Source organism: Sander vitreus, chromosome 12 (assembly GCF_031162955.1).
Source record: "Sander vitreus isolate 19-12246 chromosome 12, sanVit1, whole genome shotgun sequence".
In the NCBI taxonomy this organism is placed as follows: Eukaryota; Metazoa; Chordata; class Actinopteri; order Perciformes; family Percidae; genus Sander; species Sander vitreus.
In genome coordinates this window covers 23,463,804-23,484,337 of record NC_135866.1, presented here as the reverse complement: position 1 = coordinate 23,484,337, position 20,534 = coordinate 23,463,804, and the positions used below count along the sequence as shown (strand labels likewise).

Sequence of the window (20,534 nt, the reverse complement as noted above, 5' to 3'; positions counted from 1 at the left end):
ACAGTAGGACATTGTAGAAAACACAATTGCATGTAGGTAGGTTTCAGAAACAGTAAAGGAAAGATATGATGTGATCTTGTTATACACATGAAGTTTTTGATTAAACTTTTTTGTTAAGTTAGAAACATGTTCCCGATATGTAAGGTGTGAGTCAAGTAGCACACCAAGATAGTCTAAGTCTTTGTGATGACAAGATCTTGGTTTGTAAAGGTAATAGAATCAGTAAAAAGACTTTTTCTGGGTGAGTGGAAATACATAGATTCAGTTTTCTTTACATTGATGGTCAAGTGGTTCTTTTTCAACCAGTCATGTAGGAACTGAAGATCACATGATAACTTTGAGTTTATGACATCAGGATTTGAGTCAGAGAGAAAAATCACAGTATCATCATCATACATTAAGCATTTTGAATGATTAAACACTTGAGGGAGATCATTGATGTATAAAAGAAAAAGTAAGGGTCCAAGAATGCTGCCTTGTGGGACGCCCATATTACAGATTAATGGTTGGGATATTGTATGATTTATTTTGACAGCTTGCAGCCTGTTCGTCAGGTAGGAAGAAAGCATTTCTATCACAGATAAAGACAATTTAAATGAGTAAAGTTTGTTAAGCAAGATCTGATGGTTCACTGTGTCGAAGGCTTTACGAAAATCAATAAAAATAGCTCCAGTGATGTGACCTTTGTTAAGAGAGGCACGTAATTGTTCAGTGAAGAGTAGTAATGCCGACATGGTTGTAGCCTGAGTTCAGACTACAGCACAAATATTTCCATCCATAGATCAGAATAATCAAGTCTAACCTCTGAATTTATTTTCAAAGTGCACCAGATTGATGCATTTAAATGTTAAAATAGACAAAATTTTCTTACAGGGGAGCATGCCCATGGATCCCCCCTAGGGGGGCTTGTGCCCCACTGCAGCTCTAGGTCTAGTGATGCTCCTGGGGCAGTGTCCCCGTTTAAGTTTTACAAAGATAAAAACATTACCTTTTTTGGAGGTAATTACTAGTGCTGTCAGTTAAACGCGTTATTAACGGCGTTAACGCAAACCCATTTAAACGGCGTCAATTTTTTTAGCACAAGATTAACGTTCTTTTTGGCCTAGCAAAGTTTGTAGTTTTTTTCGCATGCTGTTGCAACAACTAGTAATGTTAGAAAAACTACAACACCACAATGGATCTAGCTAGACCGGAAACAAAACAACAGATACGCCGCACACACTTGTTTGGGCTTGCGAGCTGGCCAAAGAGTAGTAGGCTAACGTTACGTTTTGAGTGGATGGCGAGCGCAAGACGCCGAAATGGATGCCAATAAGATTCTGAATGGAAAGTTTACTTATAAAAAGTTGCCAAATGGTTCCATTGACAAGACCAATTCTGTGTGTTTTGTCGTTGTGAACTGATCTATGATCGCAGCACGTCCAGTCTGAAATACCACTTGATGGCCAAGCACACAGCTGATGCGAATTCTCCGCCTCCTCGTCAAAGCCAGGCCGATCCACTTTTCCATGTTGATAAGACCATTAAAATGAGAAAAAATAATGGGACAAAAAGAAATCAAGGGACATTTAGAATAGATAAAAATGTGCGATTAATTGCGAGTTAACTATGACATTAATGCGAATAATCGTGATTAAATATTTTAATCGTTTGACAGCACTAGCATTTACGCTTCTGAGCTGAAAATGTCCCCGTATTTTGTCTCAGAAATCTGGTCACCTTACTCTAGTGAATAAACTATGTAAAGATTACACTTTATCTAAGTAACCTCAAACCTAGTTTATCATTTCTGTACTGAAATTTCTTGTTTCTTGTCGGCAGTCATATGCATCGATATTGATAAAAAATAAGCTAATTAAGCTGATATATTAGCCTGGCGTTAATGCACAAGTAAACTTTGAAGCTTTACTTAGCAAAAGCTATCTCGTTAAACCCCTGAGTGTATCTAAATATTTAAACTAAGTTAAACCCAAATACGTTTGTAACATGGTCATGTTGAATGTTCTAAGAGTTATCAGTTGCTGTAAAGAAGAAATGCAAACGTAACTGAGAAAGTGCACTAGTACCTCTTAAACAATGACTTGCCTGTTATAAATGTGTCAACATGTTCGACTGTTTGTAGGGGGCACTTGTTTTCATTGCCCTCAGTACTTCCTCTCAGCGCACTGAATAGGGTGGGTATATGGTAATGATTCTTTTATTGGATCCCCTGTGAGATTCTAATGCTCTGAATTGATAGACAAATGAATAGCATCCTGTCTGCGTTGCTCATCTCGTGTTAAACATAACTGAAGGGCCTCCACTCAAGCGGCAGCGTCCATTGTCCCTGTCTATCAAACACCCATTAGGCCGGACGCCAGTCGCTTGTCAACTTTTGACATTACTCTTACCACATCCAGTCAGAGAATCGTCGCTAAGTCTCGTTCTGCCTCATGAGTGATGCTTTTGTTGATCTCTCAATCATGGCCCTATTGTGGATGCACTTTTACCTTTTTCTCTCATACACTCACTTTTTTTCCCCCTCTCATATACTCACAATTGACTTGACTTGACTTCCTCGCTTTCTCCTCGCTCTTTTTGTTGTGGGTAGCCATTAGCCATATGGTGGCAAACAGGCACAACAATGTGCGCAACAAAACAGAGGCTCAGGAGGGAAGCGCTTGAATTTAAAAGGGTGTAACTCTGTGAACATGTCGCGAACGAGGCGAAGGAGGAGGGATTTGGCTCGGCTGGCCACTCGGTGTGACACGGCAGAGGTTGGTTTTTGTGGGGGGGGGGGCATTGGCAATGTCAGGGTGCAGAGACGGACAAGGATTTGGAAGAGTCAAGTGCCGCTGAAAGGGAAGTTGTTGGTGGTCCGCAGAGTTGCAGCAGCTGCCTCTGAAAACAAACGGAAGAAATAAGAGAGACAGAGAGAGAGTGGGGGGGGACAGGGGAGTCCAGTGGAGGGGGTGCAGGCTCCTCACTTTTTTGTCTCCTCACGTTAATCTGTTGGGAGAAAGAGTGAGGGGGAGAGAGAGAGAGCTTGGCTGAAGTGCATGGGTGCTCCAGGCCTCCCCCTACTTTACTCCAGCCATCTTAACTAGAAGTTCAACACCCCCCTGTCCCCTTCACCACAACCCCCACCATCGGTTCGCCTCTCTCCCGCTTACTTGCTCTGTATTCAGCCTAGGTGCTGGAGTGACAACGAGCCATTCATTGTGGAGGTAGAGGAAAAAGACTGTGGATCTCTCCTGTGTTTCTTCTTTTTTTTATTTGGGAGGTGGTGGGAGTTGGGAAAAGGGGGGAGGTGGACGACGGCAAAGGAGGGGGGTGGGGGGACACATATTCCTGAAATGGTGAAATACGACAGAAAAAAGGAGGTAGAAAGAGAAAATAAAAGAGTGAGAGGAGAAAGGGTGGGAGGGGTGAGTAAAAAGTAAGAGCGCAAAGGAGGCAGGGAGGGATGGAGGGGAGGCAGAGCTAGAATCACAGAAGGAAGGGAGGAGGGGAGAGAGAGAGGGAAGAGAGAGTGGGCTACCATGCCGAATGAGCAAGAGAGGCGGAGAGGAAGCAGAGCTCCATCAGATGAAATGAGGTGAAAGTAATTCAGGCATTAATCAAGCCAGGGCAAAAGGGAGGGTGTACTGTGTTTTCTCCCCCCTCTTTCGCTGCGGAACTGAAAGGCAAGGTGTGAATGAAGGAGCCTACAGTGGCCAGCAGAGAAGCACCACTGGGTCACAGCGTCAAATCATGTCAGAGACTAACACCATTGCCGCTTCCACCACAGACCAGGTCAGTTTAAGCTCTCATATTGTTTTTCTGTCCTTGTATTTTTTACTGGCATCAGCAGTGAGCATGCTGATATTTCTTATTTATTAGTTGCGCCTCACACCGGCTTAAGCAGCAGGAAACATCTTGTTAGAAGACTTTGAAACGAGACTTCTAGGAATAAAAACCCTGAATCTATCCCAAGTTCCGGTCAGATGTATATTATCTTTAGATCCTAATTCGGAAGTAGTTAGAGGAAGTTTCTAAGAGCAACCGAGTGAGTGTGTGTTTCTTGGACTATCAAAGCAACGATTGTTTTGCCCGGAGCTGCCTGGACAACGGTACAGGGTCCTGAAAGAATTGAATTCATCAAGACGAGCTATTGTCTACGCCGCCTTATTTTTCGGTGATCATTCAGGGGTTCTGTGACGACTCAATACCCCCCGCACCACGTGAGGAGGGGGACGCAGCTCTTTAAAAACCCGACCACGTGTGGCGGCCCTGAAAAGTTTTTATAAGTAATTGCAGTGGGAAGTCCGGGCAGCGCTGTGAGAGATGGGGTTGGTAAGGAAGTGGGCTGGTCCGCCGTGTGTGTGAAAGAGAGTGACAGAGTAGAAAAGCAAAAGTGTCCAGAAAAAGGCGAAAATTTATTTCCCCCTCCTCCACAAGCCGCTTTAATCGCACACTTTGGCACATCCATTCTTCGCCCGGCTCTCTTTTTGTAACTGTCGACTTACTTTGAAACATTTGAAACAATTAAATGTGATCTGTTTAAGATAAGATATACAGTTATTTTTATTTAGGCAGGTAAAGACAAAAAGTGTGTGTGTGTGTGTGTGTGTGTGTGTGTCTTTGTCTGTGTGTGTGTATGTGCATCCGACCTTGTTGCCGGCTTATGTTGTTAGCCAAGTCCTTGTCTCCTGTTTCCAATTGCTACTGTCAAGGCTGAGTCAGCTTGCTATAGTTCTTTAGGCAAATACACACACGGACACACACACACAAGCATAGGCACATTAGGTACACACACAACGCACACGCCAACACAACAGCTGCTCGAATTGCTAACACACAAAATTCGAGAATAGATTGTGGGTGGAAGGTTGAAGATATTTAGAGCTGCCGTGTGTGTGTGTGTGTGTGTGTGTGTGTGTGTGTGTGTGTGTGTGTGCGTGTGCGCGCGCGCGCAACTGAAAACCCATGCTAATCCGCTGATTCTGGTCCATTTAGATTTGTTAACACACGCAAACCACATTTCTCACAAAAACTTTGACTGACAGGACTGGGTAGACACTACATAATTACAAGCAGTGGATGCATGTGCATATTTGTCCATAATTCTTGACTAGGGATTTATGGCTGTTCTTGTCAGAAACCTACTACAGGTTTTCTGGTGAACTTCACAGGATTGCTGTACTCCACACTGTCTCTTATTATAAATCTTTTGAAAAAAAAATACATACATTTTATTAAATAAATAATTGAATAGCTTTCTTTGGTTAGAAAAACCAAACCATCATGTGAGCCCTGCCATTGCAAAGGCATAACGTATTAAAAACTGCTCAGAATCTGTTTTTAAATCAGGTAATTAGTTGATACAGATCCCAAAGTGTATTAATAATCCTTGTTGAACTATATTATTTCAAAACTTAGAAATTATTTCAAAAAGAGACATTTTAGTGTATTTTGTTCAGAGAAGAACACATGTATGTTATACCACAAAACACAAAACATTGATTCGTGCTATGAGTTTTGAAGCAGTCTGTTCTTTGACAATCACTCTTCCGTGAATGAATATTTCTGTCAAGTTGTAATGTCCTCATTATCACCTGAGGTTTTATAATTGGTAATTAAGTACTTGAAATACAAATTGCTTTGCACTAGGGTTGGCATTTCAAGCAAAAGTAATATTCGATTTTCACTGGGAACTATGTGGTCATTCTTTAAAGAACCTCCCTTGCAACACACGCACTGAGTTGTTCATTCTCAAAATCTTAATATACTGTCTCAAAAGTTGTTTTTGTGACTGCAATAGAAATTAAATAACAAAATGCCCAGCTCCGATCAAAGCCCTGTTCCTTCATTTCCTCTGTCATTACATGGGTCACATCCTTTTAGTAGTCTGAGGTCATGTGTGCATTCAAGGCATGCATGACTAATAATTGGAGTAATAAGGAGTTCAGATGGATCTTCTAATTGCTAAGTGAGTGCTGGTGATTGCCTTTGACATCAATTTACTGACCGAAAAGATCAGATCGGATACCATTTCCATAACAGCAAGTCATTGCTTTGACTTCATGTTCACTAGCAAGGACCACGCCACAACAATATGTAATTTAAAGATGTAATGAATGCTTGATTATATTAAATGTTAACAGCATAGGAATTGATTTGGATGGTGGGTGAGATTGAAAAGAGATGTTGTCTGGTTGGTTGGTCCGGGAGGATGTACTGGAGACTGGGTGGAGTGAGACTCAGCGTGGGGTTTACGTCTCAGGTGCTTTCACCCGAGCTGATTTCAACCCCCCCCCCCCCAACGTTACTTAGAATGAGAAATGAGAGAAGAATGCACTGGACTGAGTAGGAAGGGAAGAGGGTAGGAGGGATGAGGGTTGGAGGGAAGAGGAGGATGAAGGGATGAGGTAGGCGAGAAGTCGAAGTACCAAATGGGAAGGGAGGGTGGGAAGAGAATGCAAAGAAAAACCGCACTGAGTGGGTTGGCTAAGTTAATTCATTAACTTCATTGGTTTCAGTAAATTATGCAGTATTTAATTAATTTATTATCTTCTTTTTGGAGTATTTCAAGTTGTTTTCATGTTTTCATTTAAATGCAATCTTCATACACTATGAGACAATTAAGCTTGACAATAAATAAACTAATACTTGTCTTATTTTTTATTCTTGACACTACTAGTCTGAAATGGTCATAAATCGCAGAAAACGAAAGGTTTTAACAGACTGACCCACATTTTTGCTTTGTATTTAAGCAGATTTTCTGGCTCATAGGGTGCCTTGCCAAGAAGCTAATGAGGCCTGTTAGAAAAGCACAAATGTTTCCGCTGTAGAGGCATTCATCCACAGCGCTGTTGCACTCCTAACACCTACCTTTTCTGTTTATGTCTCCTACGTAGACATATTTAGCAGTCTGCCCTGCAGGCTGTCACGGTCTCAATGTAGATTTAGCAGGGTGATGATGATTTAAATAACCCCTGGTAGTTTAAACATAATAAATAAATAATGCGCTGTTTCCTTTGGGGTATTAAAAAATACATGTTATCAGGAAATGGAATTGAAATAGAAATGTAGAAATGACTGGGAAACATCCATCAATCCATATATAATGTTATGGTAGCTCCTAATGCACAGTTTCAGTACATTACATCTGGTGTAGGAAGCCAGCAGGAGTGCGTGCGTGCGTGCGCGCACACACACACACACACACACACACACACACACACACACACACACACACACACACACACACACACACACACACACACACAAACTCTGCCCATCTAGTGGCAGGTGTTGCAGTTTATGGAGCGGAAGTACAAAGTATCTGTGTTTACTCACTGCACCATCGCTTAGCCAGCGAGGGAACAGACACGTGGAAAAGAGAGGCAGGAATAAATATAGTGAGTGTATGTGTTTGTGTGCGTTTGTGTATGTGTGTGCCCCTTGCCCATCTCCCTGTGGGGGCTCTAACCTTCGGTCTCCCTCTGACTTCACTAAGTTAGGCTTCCGGGCTCACAGCTGTCTTGCAGAGGCACCCAGTCATACGACACGGCAAACTGACTATACATGCATGATTGGGGGGACGGATAGTTACAAGCTTGATGGATAATAGCTGGCTGGAGAGGTGAATGAATAGCTGACTAGCAGACTGGCTTGCGGAGAGGAGAGGAGAGTTGGATATCTGATGGGAGGACTTAAGGATTGAAGGTCAAATGTTACTGACCAACCATGTGCAGATATGGATGTGAATATGCAAGTCAAAATGTTTGATGGGCTAAAAACTGAAGGAGCTATTTGACATTTGTGTTAGAGTTGTGAAGTTGGAGGAGTTACTCATTCCAGAAGTGATTAGGAACAAGGTAATCCTCCTGGATAATTAAATGATGCTATAGGTTTATATTATGGCCATCAGTTTGAATCACTTTAACTTAGTTTTTAAGAAATTGTGTTATGTTAGTCTGTTTGATATGGTAGAATGCTCTAAATACTACAAAACCTGTGAGCCTTAAACACGGTTGCTATGGAGAGGAACGCTTTCAGAAGTGCAAATCTGGGCTGTAGTAAATTCAGAACTCATTGTTGCTGCAATGGGAACAAAACACCCTGTCGAAGTTTCCAAATCAATCAAAAACTGAGCCAGAAAATGAACCAGTTGAAGCTCCTTAATGAAAAGCTTGAAAGTTGGGGAGACACACATATTGACTTTCTTACTGAGAGTTAGATAAAAATTTCAATACCACTTTCATATCGGTCTGTTCAATATATAAGGCTAAAGCCTGCAGTCTTTAGCTTAGCTTATCATAAAGACTGCAAACAGGGGGAAACAGCTAGCCAAATCAGCCAACCAGAACCTCTAAAGCTCACTAATTGACAAATGTTAGTTTTTTTTTTTTATCCATTTATATGCTGAGCTAACACGATGCTGGCAAGAAAGCAAAAAAAAGCGTATTGCTTACAACTCAACTTAACTTGTCAATCTATTCCTTGTGGCATTTATGTACGCAGGCTTCTTCTTTGACTTTTAATCAAAGAACCAGATATTTTCAATTTTTTTTTTTGTACTGACAATTCAGCCAGTAGTCTATTATATTACTGCTAGCCTTAGAAGTGCTCCAACTGCCAGTTAACTAACATTGTCTACGCAGAAAATGATCAGGATGTTTTACTTCCGAAACACTGGACGCCCAAAATAACTCCCCCTACTCTACTAGTTTTTGTGAATGGAAGTTTTTTAGGTCTTGGATTTTGAAAATGATATCCCCTTCTTTGTTGATTGTCTGTCTGAAAATGTCGTGTTGCGAAAACTTTAAAATGTATTTTGATGGTGTCTATTTTTGAATTAAATTAATAAAAAGAAGCTAAATAACTGAAGTGAAATAAGAAACTGTGGAGTCATCTCTCTCAGAATGTGTTTCTCACTAGGGGGGCGCTAAAAGTAACAGGATTTCAGAGAACTGCTGGAGGCAAGAAGGCGAGGAGAGGCAGCCGGGGGTTAAAGGAGTCCGACCTTGAGGTGGTTCAACACTAAGGGCAAAAGAAGTTATACAACATGACAAAATATAGGTTAGTCAGACATTACTTAAACCCCATGTCCCTTTTCACAACAGAGTAGAAGCAGCTCCAACTGCTTATTCACTCTGAGGCTATCTAAAGTTTAAAGGATATTCTTATCAACACTTCGGTTAACATGCTTCATTTTAGAAAGAGGCCATCATTTTTAAAAACCCATAATGTAGGTATATATCTGGAAAGAGGGGGGAATAAAGGTATCATCCCTACATAAACTAAGGGTTGTTAGTAACATACATATATGGGTAGGTGACACACTGGTTAGTAGCCCAGCTAGAATTTCACTCCTCAGGCAAAAACCATATAGAAGAATGTTAGGGTCATGGCAAAGGTGAACTGCCTGAAGCCTCCAGGGACATAGGGCAGCATTTTCCAAGCCTTTGGCCATAGGTTTTGATGTGAATAGAGGTAATATATTCCAGTATGAGCAGGCCTGTTACACTCCTGACTTTAGGCCAAAAGAAAAAAAAACTGTATAACCGTATACTAATAAGACAGACACAGACAGACAGAAAGAAAGAAACCAACAGCTATGATAGATGTTCTTCTGAAAAATCCATATGGGTTCCCAAAGAGCAGTTGAGGTGAGATTTGCCTTCATGCCAGGCATTTGCACCCAGATAATCAAAGTGCTGAATTGCTATATGCAATTCAAACAAAAAACTGATTTTAATAAATGCCAGCAAAACTGTACAAGTGTAGTACACTACTACATATGTACACTACACCGTACACTACGCCATACACTATGCCGTACAATTGACAAAGTGCAGATATTTCTTTGTTGAAGATGAAATCCTGGCAGTTTCACGCACCATCACTAAGGCAATCAGCCGACACTGAGGAGGTACTATCTGCAGTTAAAAACGTACAGATAAAAGTACTGATACCAAAAAAGTCGAGCAGAGCCTTACCATGCAGTGGAAACACGTTTTTGGGCCCTTGACTTTTGACTGTACCGCAGTGATGTGGTTACCCATTTATTCCAGTTCCTGGAACTCTTCATTACAAACCGGAACTAAATGGACCATTGTGGTGAGTTCAGATCCGCCCACCATGTGAAATGGCTGTAAGCCAATCCAGGCTAGTGATGTGCTAAAGTGCAGTACTGGCACTGTGGGATATTAGTATGGAAGGTCATTGTCACCCCACCTACCTTATTGATATTGACTGACTGTGCAGGTTGTTCTTGTTGTAGTCTATGTCGACCACGTTTCATTTAAGGGATAGTTCCGTTTCCGCCGGATGTCCCTCATTTATGACCGGATGTCCCTCAACTTCCGCTTTCTTTGTTTTGGCATTCTAAACTCCGGTCGATTCGGGGAAACATTCTCTGAGCAAGAACCAACATTTTATCTTGCATTTTATCTTTTTTTCACACTCGACAGCCATTTTAATTCCAGAGCTCGCTTCCCCACGTGCACATGTTCAACCAAAACAAGTTCCTTCCGGAGGCTATTTTGCAGAGGCAGTGTTGCTGCATCCAGAGCTTAGCGCCGCCCAAGACCATTGTGATTGGTTTAAAGAAATGCAAATAAACCAGAGCATATTTTTCTCCCATCCAGGAATGTTGTGTGGAAGGGCCAGACCTTCCTCCGCAGCACTGTGGAGATAGATCTGGCAGTGCGAGACTATTCTTGTTGTTACCACAGTCAGTTTTAAAAACGCTGCACTGCTGCTGTGTCTTTTTGATTAATATGACTTAATTTAGTTTTAAATTTTAAATCCACATGAAAGATTCACCCCATTAAGAAAGTTAGACCTAGGTTTTGAATCTGCATATGGCAAAAAAGCATAGAAAAATGTCCTGTCCCATCATTCTCTCCTTTGAAATTCTAAAAATAGCTTATGAAATATAAAAACTACATTTCTAAGATTATAAATATTTATGAAATAAATGTTTCTTTTTGTGCACTTAACACCTTCTTTGTTTGATTGGGGAAATTCATTTAAAAGCATTCCCCAAAAGTAACAGCAAATGTTCTTTACTAACTGGCTGACTAACTGACCCACTCTTCATTGTTAAAATGTACATTTTCATTCATCTGATTTTAAATATTTCCATTGTGTTAAGCCTGTTTGTTGGATGTCAGATTGTGTGGGAGACTACTCCTTTTCGAAGTTAGGCATATTCACTGACATTGCCCACATTCTAAAGGGTAGTCTTTGTTTTTCCAGGCTTCTGATTGGTCAATATCTTCTTCTTTGTGCAACTGGTGTTATATAGCCGCCTGTTGGCTTGTATAATATGTGTGGAATAGGCCTAGTTGTTCCTTGATATACATTTGTTAATCTTCTGCGTTGACTTTGCTGTTACCCTGCAGCAGATTAACATATTAAATCCTGCATTACAGGTGCTCATGAGTGAAATGATTTCAATACATGATTGGAGCTTGTTGAATATGTCTTTATTCATTTTTCAGCATTTTTTTTTTTATTTTGCATTTGGTTGTATGGAATTAGCTGTGCAGTCCATTATGTGGGTCCATATTGCTCGTCATATTTGTGACACAATTCTGGTGTTGTTTTGGGAGTTTTGGCTGAAAGTTGGCTTCCTGTCAATGCTGGAAACTAGTTATAGCATTTTTTTTACCTGTGTTGTCTGAAGACACAATGACACCACTAGACACATATCCTGGCTTTGATCGTATTTGGGATGTGATGTTTACATCGCATTGGAACCTGGTTATTAGTGCTGGGCGATATGGAGAAAAACAAATATCACGATACTCTTGTGTGTAAAGGCAAACAATACAACAGCTAGAACAGTCAGAAAATTACATCACTTTACTCTAATGCAGCCTTTAAAAGAAAAGACAACACTTACCATATTACAATATTACAATATCCAAAATCTAAGACGATATTTAGTCTCCAATCACGATATTGATATAATATCGACATATTGCCCAGCCCTACTGGTTATTTATCTCCCTGCGTAAATGATTCCAGCATTATCAACATTTTTGATTGTCTGCATCAGTTCAGGTGCGTTTATTCATTTATGCACTGGCTGCCTGGTATCTGATCACCATTTTGTTGGACTTGGCTTCTCCATCTCATGGTCATTAATGGATGAAGAGGTTCCTGTCTAGATGGCAAGACTCGCTTTCCCGACGACCTATCCTAGCCTTAACCATTCAAGGTCAATGCCACCCCCCACCGTCTCGCGAGACTTTCTCAAATCTTGGGTTACCATATGCATGACCGAGAAACTTGGATGAGGTGAATGAACTGCAATTTCCTTTTCATTGCCGTCGTACCTCACTGATTTTAACATCACATTATGTCTATCTTAAATATACACATGAAAACATTGGGGTTATGTTACTGTACTTGGACATATTTAGCTAAATGTTACCGGGAATCAGTTTGTGCATTTTAAACATTGCATGGTATATATTATAATTTAGCATTATGTAACTAGGGTTAATTATTAAAAAACTGAATATACTCACATCATCCTATACCTGCATGAGTCAGGTATAGGATGATGTGAGTGTATTCTGTTTTTCACCATGTGTTATGTGCAGAGCAGAACCTAAATCATTTGTAAATGATAGCGTTATCCCAACAGTCCACACTCGGTAGTTACTGTAAATGTGATACACTGCTCTAACCTGCACACAATTGCAGTGCAGCTGTGAAACTTTTGGAAGAAGGGTAGGTTTAAGCAAAGCTCTGAAATGAGGTGAGGAAACAGGCTGATGAGGCTTATTCATCAGCTCTGTCTTGGATTTGTAGGCAGCAAGAACCAGGGGAGAAAAGAGCTGATGATGAGGCTCATTGAGGCTCTATGTGTTGAGCAGGGACAAACGAGGGGGGGGGGATAATGCTTGTCGAGGCTTCATGTGTGTTGTGCACACTCTTGTTGTAGCAGCACACTTGCAGTGCGAGGATTGAGGGCCATTCCACAGAGATGGTGTTTGTCAATGCTGCCTCAAGTGAAGAGGGCTAAAACAACAACGCAATGAGAGAGAGAGAGAGAGAGAGAGAGAGAGAGAGAGAGAGAGAGTACAGAGCTACTGTTTAACCAACCAATTTAACTTGGTTAACTTGTGAGGTCCCCACAGTGTGTCATTATGTGTAATGGCTCTCCATTTCAGATATAAAACCCATGTCCAGCAGCAATTGATATTGTTCTGAATTTACAGAATTTACTGCAGATACACAAAATGTAAAAAACAAAAACAAAAAGGAACATCATTTGGCAGTTAATGCTCTTTCATGTTATTAGTCTCGTCTTGCATGTACCCATCACACTCTCATTATAGGGTCGCTCGGATTGTATACAAGACATTTTCATATAATTGGGGATTTATGTTATCTTTAAGATCCCTTCAATATGTGTTATAGGATAACAGACTGTTTTGCCATAAAAAAAAGTTGAAAATGAAGATAATGATGATGATGACGATGATGATGATGATACTGCAGATGTCATCCAGTTCATAAAAACTCAGTTTTAGGGTTCTGGAGAACTTAAAAAAAAGAACTTCTTTGTCGCCTTCTTCAAACTGACTGAATCTGCTGGGCCAGAGGCTTTTGCTGCCCCTGCAAGAGAGGAGGAAGCAAACTATATAACATCATGTTAAATTGAGAACACAAACTTGTTTGTCCATGACACCTCCTGGCCTCCATACAGAAAATATAGGGAAATGCCATCACAAATTCTTAAATATGGCCAATGTGACGTCTTCATTTTTTCTAATTTTGTCTGACCAACAATTAAAAAAACAAACAAACATATATATTGAGGTTATACAAGTTAAACAACTGCAGCAAATCCTCACATTTCAGCTGGAACCGGAAAATGTTTTGCTTGATAAAAAACTTGGACGATCAATTGATCACAAAAGTAGTTGCTGGTTCATTTTATTTTTTATCAACTCATCTATTAATCAGCCAATCATTTCAGCTCTACAATAAAAAAAACAAAGCATAACACATTTTAATTTCAGCTCCACATCTGATATCGTGGAAATGTTGCAGCTTGAACGCAGTATTCACGCACCATTTGTGTGTGTGTGTGTGTGTGTGTGTGTGTGTGTGTGTGTGTGTGTGTGTGTGTGTGTCTCTAGTTGTTCTTGTGTGCATGAGTGGGAGGGTGTGTGGGGGTGGAAGGGATGCAGGTGAACAGCTTGCGAGTGCCAACAGTTCCGCAGGCCAGTCTCGCGCATCACTTGACAGCCATACCCGATGAAGGCCTACGCACAAATGAACTTGTTAAGCAAATGAGTGAACAAGCGAGGAGGTTGTAGGGGTGGAGGGCTGGGGGTGGGACTGAGCACACCGCTGCAGCGGCTTCAGCTAGACCTGCCTGCCTGTCTGCACTCATCATCAGCCTTCACTGCCCCTTGTCCCTCTGTCTCTAACTCTTTTTCTATTCCCCTTCCTGTCACTCTCTTTCTCTTATAGAGCTCTCAGTATCCGTCTCTATTTCAGTCTGTCTCTTCCCATCTCTCTTGTTCACCCGCGCTAATGTAATCCTATTGTTTTATTAGAGAACAGCCTATTTCTAAAAGGGATTGAGAGACTGTCTTCACAATGCTTTGACAGGGTGCTGTCATCCTACGCTTACAAACAATGGACAGTAAAAGAGACCATCAAAACAGATTGGTCCTCTGTGTAGAATTAAAGTGTTTACCAAAAATATAATAATAGATCCATGGTATTTACATGTATCTTGCATGTAGTTGACATACACAGACAGGACTGAAAATCCAGTGACAATGGTGGAATCTGTGATTATCTTTCTCGAAATAATATTAGATTACGGCACCTGCACATTACATTATATATCATTTAGCTGATGCTTTTATCCAAAGCGATTTACAATTGCTATGCACCATCACCATCACATTACATTTCATTCAGCTGACACTTTAATTCAAAACGTCTACCACAAGTACACATCAGTGTTTCCCCTATATGCATTCAAGAGCAGCGCAGCGCCGCTGCTATATTTAAAAAAATCTCCCCAAATGCATTCAACTTGCTATCTCTACTTTAAGCAGCCAGAGTCAGGGGACAATCAAGACATTGGCACCGTTTAGCAGCCTGTTATTGGTTTATTGTCTCTTGAAAGCGCAGTTGGTGGCATCGAAGGCTCAGCTGTCGGCCTCTACCTTCCTAGCGAAGATGTAGAGACAACGTGGAACATGACGCGTATTGGTAATGGTCCTGGGGTAGAAACGTCAGTAGCAAATATTGGATCAAATTCGTGATTTATCAATGAATGTAATAATTAGCAAAACTAAACATTAGTCAATGTTGGACTTGGCTTCTCCATCACATCAATAATCTCCACTTATTTCTCATAATAATAATTCTCAATAATGGTGAAATTTTTCACGACACTTTTTTAACTTTATTATTATTTAAATTTATTTTGAATAGAAATATTTGAAGTTGAGTCATTTTGGATTTTTTAAATTATATTTTTTTGAATTCTCAGATGAATTTGGTTAACTAGTTGGTAAGGAAAAGACAGGAGGACGATGGCCACGATGAAGGTTAGTTGGATAAAATAAAGGAGGAGGGGAGGTGGGTATTTTGTCTCCTGTATGTAAAATGTGAAATTTGATGACATGAGAAGCAAGAAGTCTTGAAGCCTTATGTAATTCGACGTTATAATTTGGTACAAATATGGGTCTAAAGCCCTTCTCGTGTCAGCGAACGTGCTGAATATTCTGGTGGTGCAAAACAAAATTCACTTCAGCACCACTGCTGGAAAAATTTTCATGGGGAACACTGCACATATACATACACATACAGACATAAGTAGGATAATCTATCACTCATAAATGAATAAATGTGTCCACACCCATATGCACATGTAGAAAGTCACATGCACACATCTTTGTTAGTGCAGACACGTTTCAATCCCTGTTGACGTCTGATGTCTGACATCAAATGCCCACCCTCTCCTCTTTGCCCTGGCCACACCCAGCCTTCCTTGCCCTTTTTGGCCCTACCCCCGTTCTTCCTTCAGGCAACTACCCCACTTCCTTCTCCCCCCAGGGAGGGTATTTGAGGATTCCAGCCTGGTAAGGTTTGTGCTATAAGGGTCGCGGAGCTAGAGAAGTTGGTCATCAGGCCATTGGGACCATTTGCTGTGCTTACATCAAGTTCCTCATCATGGAAAATGATGTCAAGGTAAGGAGCTGGATGACACAGCGGAGGTGTCTACAGGTCAAGTGTAGTATAGAGATTGTAGTAACTAATGTCCTATAATGTTTACCATGGACCAAAAAAACAATGCTGAAAAGGCTTCTTTCAAATCTGTTGCATCGTCTTCCATTTATAGAGAATATAGATAGACCTTTAATACTTAAAAATAAAATATAACAAATATAATATAGAGATTATTTGCAGATTATATATGTTCTGTAGAATAATGTTCTTACTATTTGCAGATAAATATAAGAAGAATGTAATAGGTTTCCATAAGAGACCAAGTGTGTTTTGGTGAATGCTTATTGCAGAGTTGTGTGCTGTCAAAGAGACGGTGGTTCCCCAAACAAAGGAAACTTTGACGCACAGATGGTTTAGCTTAAGCGGTAAATATAAGATAGTTAGGGTCACAGTTGCCTCGAGCAAAGTACATGAGGAGGAGACATAATACAGTGGCCCCCACCCTGGCGGGTGTTGTGTGAAGATAGCATGTAGCAATGTATTTGACTTTATCTTATCATCTTATTTGACTCTTGCTTAGGATCAATGTAATTCCAATTTTATGATTGCACAGGGATATATAGGTCTTTTATTTGGAGTCAGACACATTGTCCCAAAAGGGGGGACACAGAGGAGGAAATCCCCAACAGTTCCCATAGGATTTCATTTAACCCGCTAAATCTTCTTTTACATTTGTGCTTCTTAATTACAAACTGGCCTCCCAACTGTCCATCTGAATTACTTTTTTTTTTTTATGCTGCAAAACATAGAGAAAGTTATTTGCATACTATATAAAACTATCATTTAAAACTCAACATAAGACCAAAATGTTGGAAACAGAGTTGGCAAAAACATACAGTACTAATACAGAGCAATGGAGAAAGAGTAGATGCTAAGTTTCTTATAATATAGAAACTTAGCATCTACTCTTTCTGTGTGTTCAATGTGTTATCAGTGTAACATGGGGCTGTCCGCTTGTGGTCATCAAGATTGCATTTTAATGGCAGGTGTGTACAGGACCTCAGCTGCAGAATAGGGCTGACGTGACTATCTGGTGTTATGCCTTGGGTACAAACTTCAAAACATTTCCCACGTTTGTAATAAGCTAAATGTGCTGACACACCAAGCAGACAGACACCTAGTGGCATCGAAGCCCGATTCTGGCATCTCCTCACGACACCTGTGTTTTGGCCAAAACGTTGCACTTGAACACACTGCAAAGACTACAACCAGCCAACTAGCCCATACGTTCTGCACCTGCCTGTGAGGAAATGTCTCTTCATGCCAGCAGGTGGCTGTAATCTATTCGTCATTTAAATAGATAAACCGGATATATAAACCGTTGCTATGATACATACGACAAAACAGTGTTTGTCCAAATTTGTCAGCGGCAGAACAGAGCGTACTGCTTCACTCCTCACCAGGATGACAGCAGACAGTGGGAGATGGCTAACCAGATTGTCTATCTTCCGGGCTGTCATCCATTTTCTTTGCAAAGAAGTCTCCCTGTGGTGGTGAAGCAGACGGACTGAGTAGCCCACTGGGGACGGCTGGCTAGTTAGCTAGCTGGCTAATTCCAGTCATAATGCTTTCAGGCTAGATTGGTTACAGAAAACAAAGTTCTCGCTCATCTGGCAAAAGCAATGTGCTTTCCTACGCTGTGATGTGAATAGTATGAATAAAGCATTTACTACAAATGTTCTACCTTAGTGCTTAAATGGTCATAAATCCATATGAGAGTAGGCTACTTTCTTGTTTTATGAACGAAACCGTGGCGAGTTGAAGCAACCGTGCTGTGTTTGTTAGCAACGGTCATCCCTCAGGAATTTTTTAATGGGGTGAAATAAAGCCCCCAGAACTTAATTTAGACCCTGGTCTCTGCAGTGGCAACGCAACGAGTTCCTAAAAAAGGTTCCTAGTTCCGAGGGAAAGTTCCTGCGGTTGAAACTAGAGCTTAGATCGGGCCCAAAAAATCAAGCCCGACTCTACCCGAGCTCGTGCACGTTGCGTCCGAGCCCGGCCCGACACATTAACTTTAATTATGAGCCCGAGCCCGATTTAAACCCGACAATTTTTTAATAGGCTACGTGGGCCGTTATAACTGATGTTCTCAACTACAATTCTGAGTTGTTTGAACTACAGAAATCTATTTAGAATTATCTTAATAAATACAGGTAGGCTAATGCAACAAGGCCGAAGCCTGTAAACTGCGGTGTTTGTTTTATTCAGGATGGAATGGATCGCAAATGGATCGCAATGAAGAAACGTAAAAAAAAAAACTCGACCCAATAAGCTCCCTCAGGCGAATAGTGTGGGAAACAGATCAAGGCAGCAACATAATCAAAGCCCTGGAACCATATAGGAGACTTTCTTGTCTCGATCACCTAATTAATAGGCCTACTGTCCTTCGCCATGGTCTGCATGCTGACGCACTGGCCGACAACAGTGCTGCAGACGGGGGAGACACGATGTAGCACAGTTTACCTCACACTCAAGTCAGTGCAGGACATACACCCAGAGCTACGGGAGAAGCTGGAGAGGCATAGCTTGCTCCCCACCGAATTAGGCTAATAAAGTAATGATTAAAAAAACACAAATGCTTGATCAAGGGCCCGGCCCAGCCCGAGGTTAGCGGCGGAAAATATCAGCCCGGCCTGGTCGGGCTCGGGCAGAGAATCTAAACTCTAGTTGAAACAAGGGGGTTGTTGAATACGGTGGTTGCGTAATTTCTACAGGTCAAGTGTGGAGGATGGCCACAACCAACACTTTGATGGAATGCAGGCCAGTCTACAGGAGAGCATTGTTAAGTGTTTTATTGTGAACTGGAGACCACTGACTTGCTGAGTGACTTTCTCAATGTATGGATTGATGTAACCTGTATGTGACCCCTAGCTTCTGGGCGGCCATCTATCCCACCCTTCATCTGACAGGGCTCGACTTTCTCTCCTTGTCCTCCTCCTCCTCCTCCTCCTCCTCCTCCTCCTCCTCCTCCTCCTCCTCCTCCTCTCTCCTCCTCCTGACACCCCATCCTTTGGTTTCAATTAATCAGCCGTGGAGGGGGATTTATTCAGTCCATGCCCAATGGGATCCTTTGGTATGTGGCCCCAATGGTAGCAGGTTGAGAAGCCACAGTCTACACTGTCTTTAGGCCTATTACTCTCACCTCACAGCCCACTCATAAAGGGAGCTTTGAGCTGCCTGTTTTTGGGGGGATCCGGTGGGCTTTTTGTTCCATAATAGCCGAGTGGATTCAGTCACAGCAGACAGACATGTTTACTAAACTCTGGATAGGTGGGGCAAGGGAGATTACGTGTGCCAGTTTGAATAACTGAGGCTTGATTATTGGCTGGGGAAAGTCTGGGGAAACAGTATCAAGAGCGGCTCATCTAAAAGAGTGATTTAAAGAGTTTTCTGATTGCACTTATTTGCATGATTGTGATTTGAATATAAAAGGAGATCGAGTGAAACTGACTGGAGGACATGGCACTGACAAGAATCACAGGGTGCTTAGGCATTGACGAGGTGCTTAACGATCAGTATTCATGTGAATGAGACAGTTGAATAAATGTGCGGCCAGCCCAATTTGCACTGTTGGATACATTTGTTTGTCACATCTGGTATTGAAGAGAGACACAGAATCTGCCTTTAAACCCTTCCATGATGTCTTGTAGTCAAGGGTTATCTTATAAAGAGTATAAGAAATGTCATGGAAAGCTCAAAATACTGGACAAATGTAACTTTCAGAATGCTTTTTGTTTTGTTTGCCTGCATTGACCACCTGGTTCTGACATATTTTAGACTACTTCCTTAGTCTGCACACACTTTTTACTGTTTATTATCAAGAGGCTCTCATGACTTTGTCTGATGCAAGAGAAGTACATATATCAAACTGTGGTCATTTTCACCTTTGGCAGAGCTCTACTAAAAGGCAGGAGTGAGTTAAGATCAGCTGCTTGTGTGAATGCAAATGAGTCCCTGACTGCATTAAAGGTCAACTTTCTAGTGTGATAGTATAGCAAACAAACGTCTATATTTCAGCTGAGGTACCTAATATTGTCAGCCACCACATCTCCCACCAACAGTCGTATCACCATCAACAAATGTTGATTTTCTTTTAAGCAGAAGATGCTGTAGTGTTTCCCCAATATGCATTTAACAGTGGCACATTGCCGCTGTTAAATGCTTAGCACTGCTGCTATATAAAAATCTCCCCAAAATGCATTCAATTATCTTTACTTTAAGCAGCCAGATTTAGGAATACCCCTAGACATTGCCACCGTTTAGCAGTCTGTTATTGGTTATTGGTC

The 20,534-nt window shown here is 41.3% G+C and overlaps 1 protein-coding gene across 2 annotated transcripts in view; it reads left to right on the top strand.

The window, feature by feature from the left end:
• slc6a9 (solute carrier family 6 member 9) overlaps positions 1–20,534 on the top strand; it is a 76,691-nt gene that overhangs the window by 23,813 nt on the left and 32,344 nt on the right. The window contains exon 1 of one of the 2 annotated variants that reach the window (XM_078264746.1): positions 3,475–3,774. The exons of the other annotated variant lie outside the window; for it this stretch is intronic. Within the exon in view, the coding sequence (XP_078120872.1) occupies positions 3,733–3,774 (42 nt within the window). The 5' untranslated portion in view covers positions 3,475–3,732. Of the gene's footprint in view, positions 1–3,474; positions 3,775–20,534 lie in introns of those variants that run through there. 2 annotated transcript variants of the gene reach the window in all.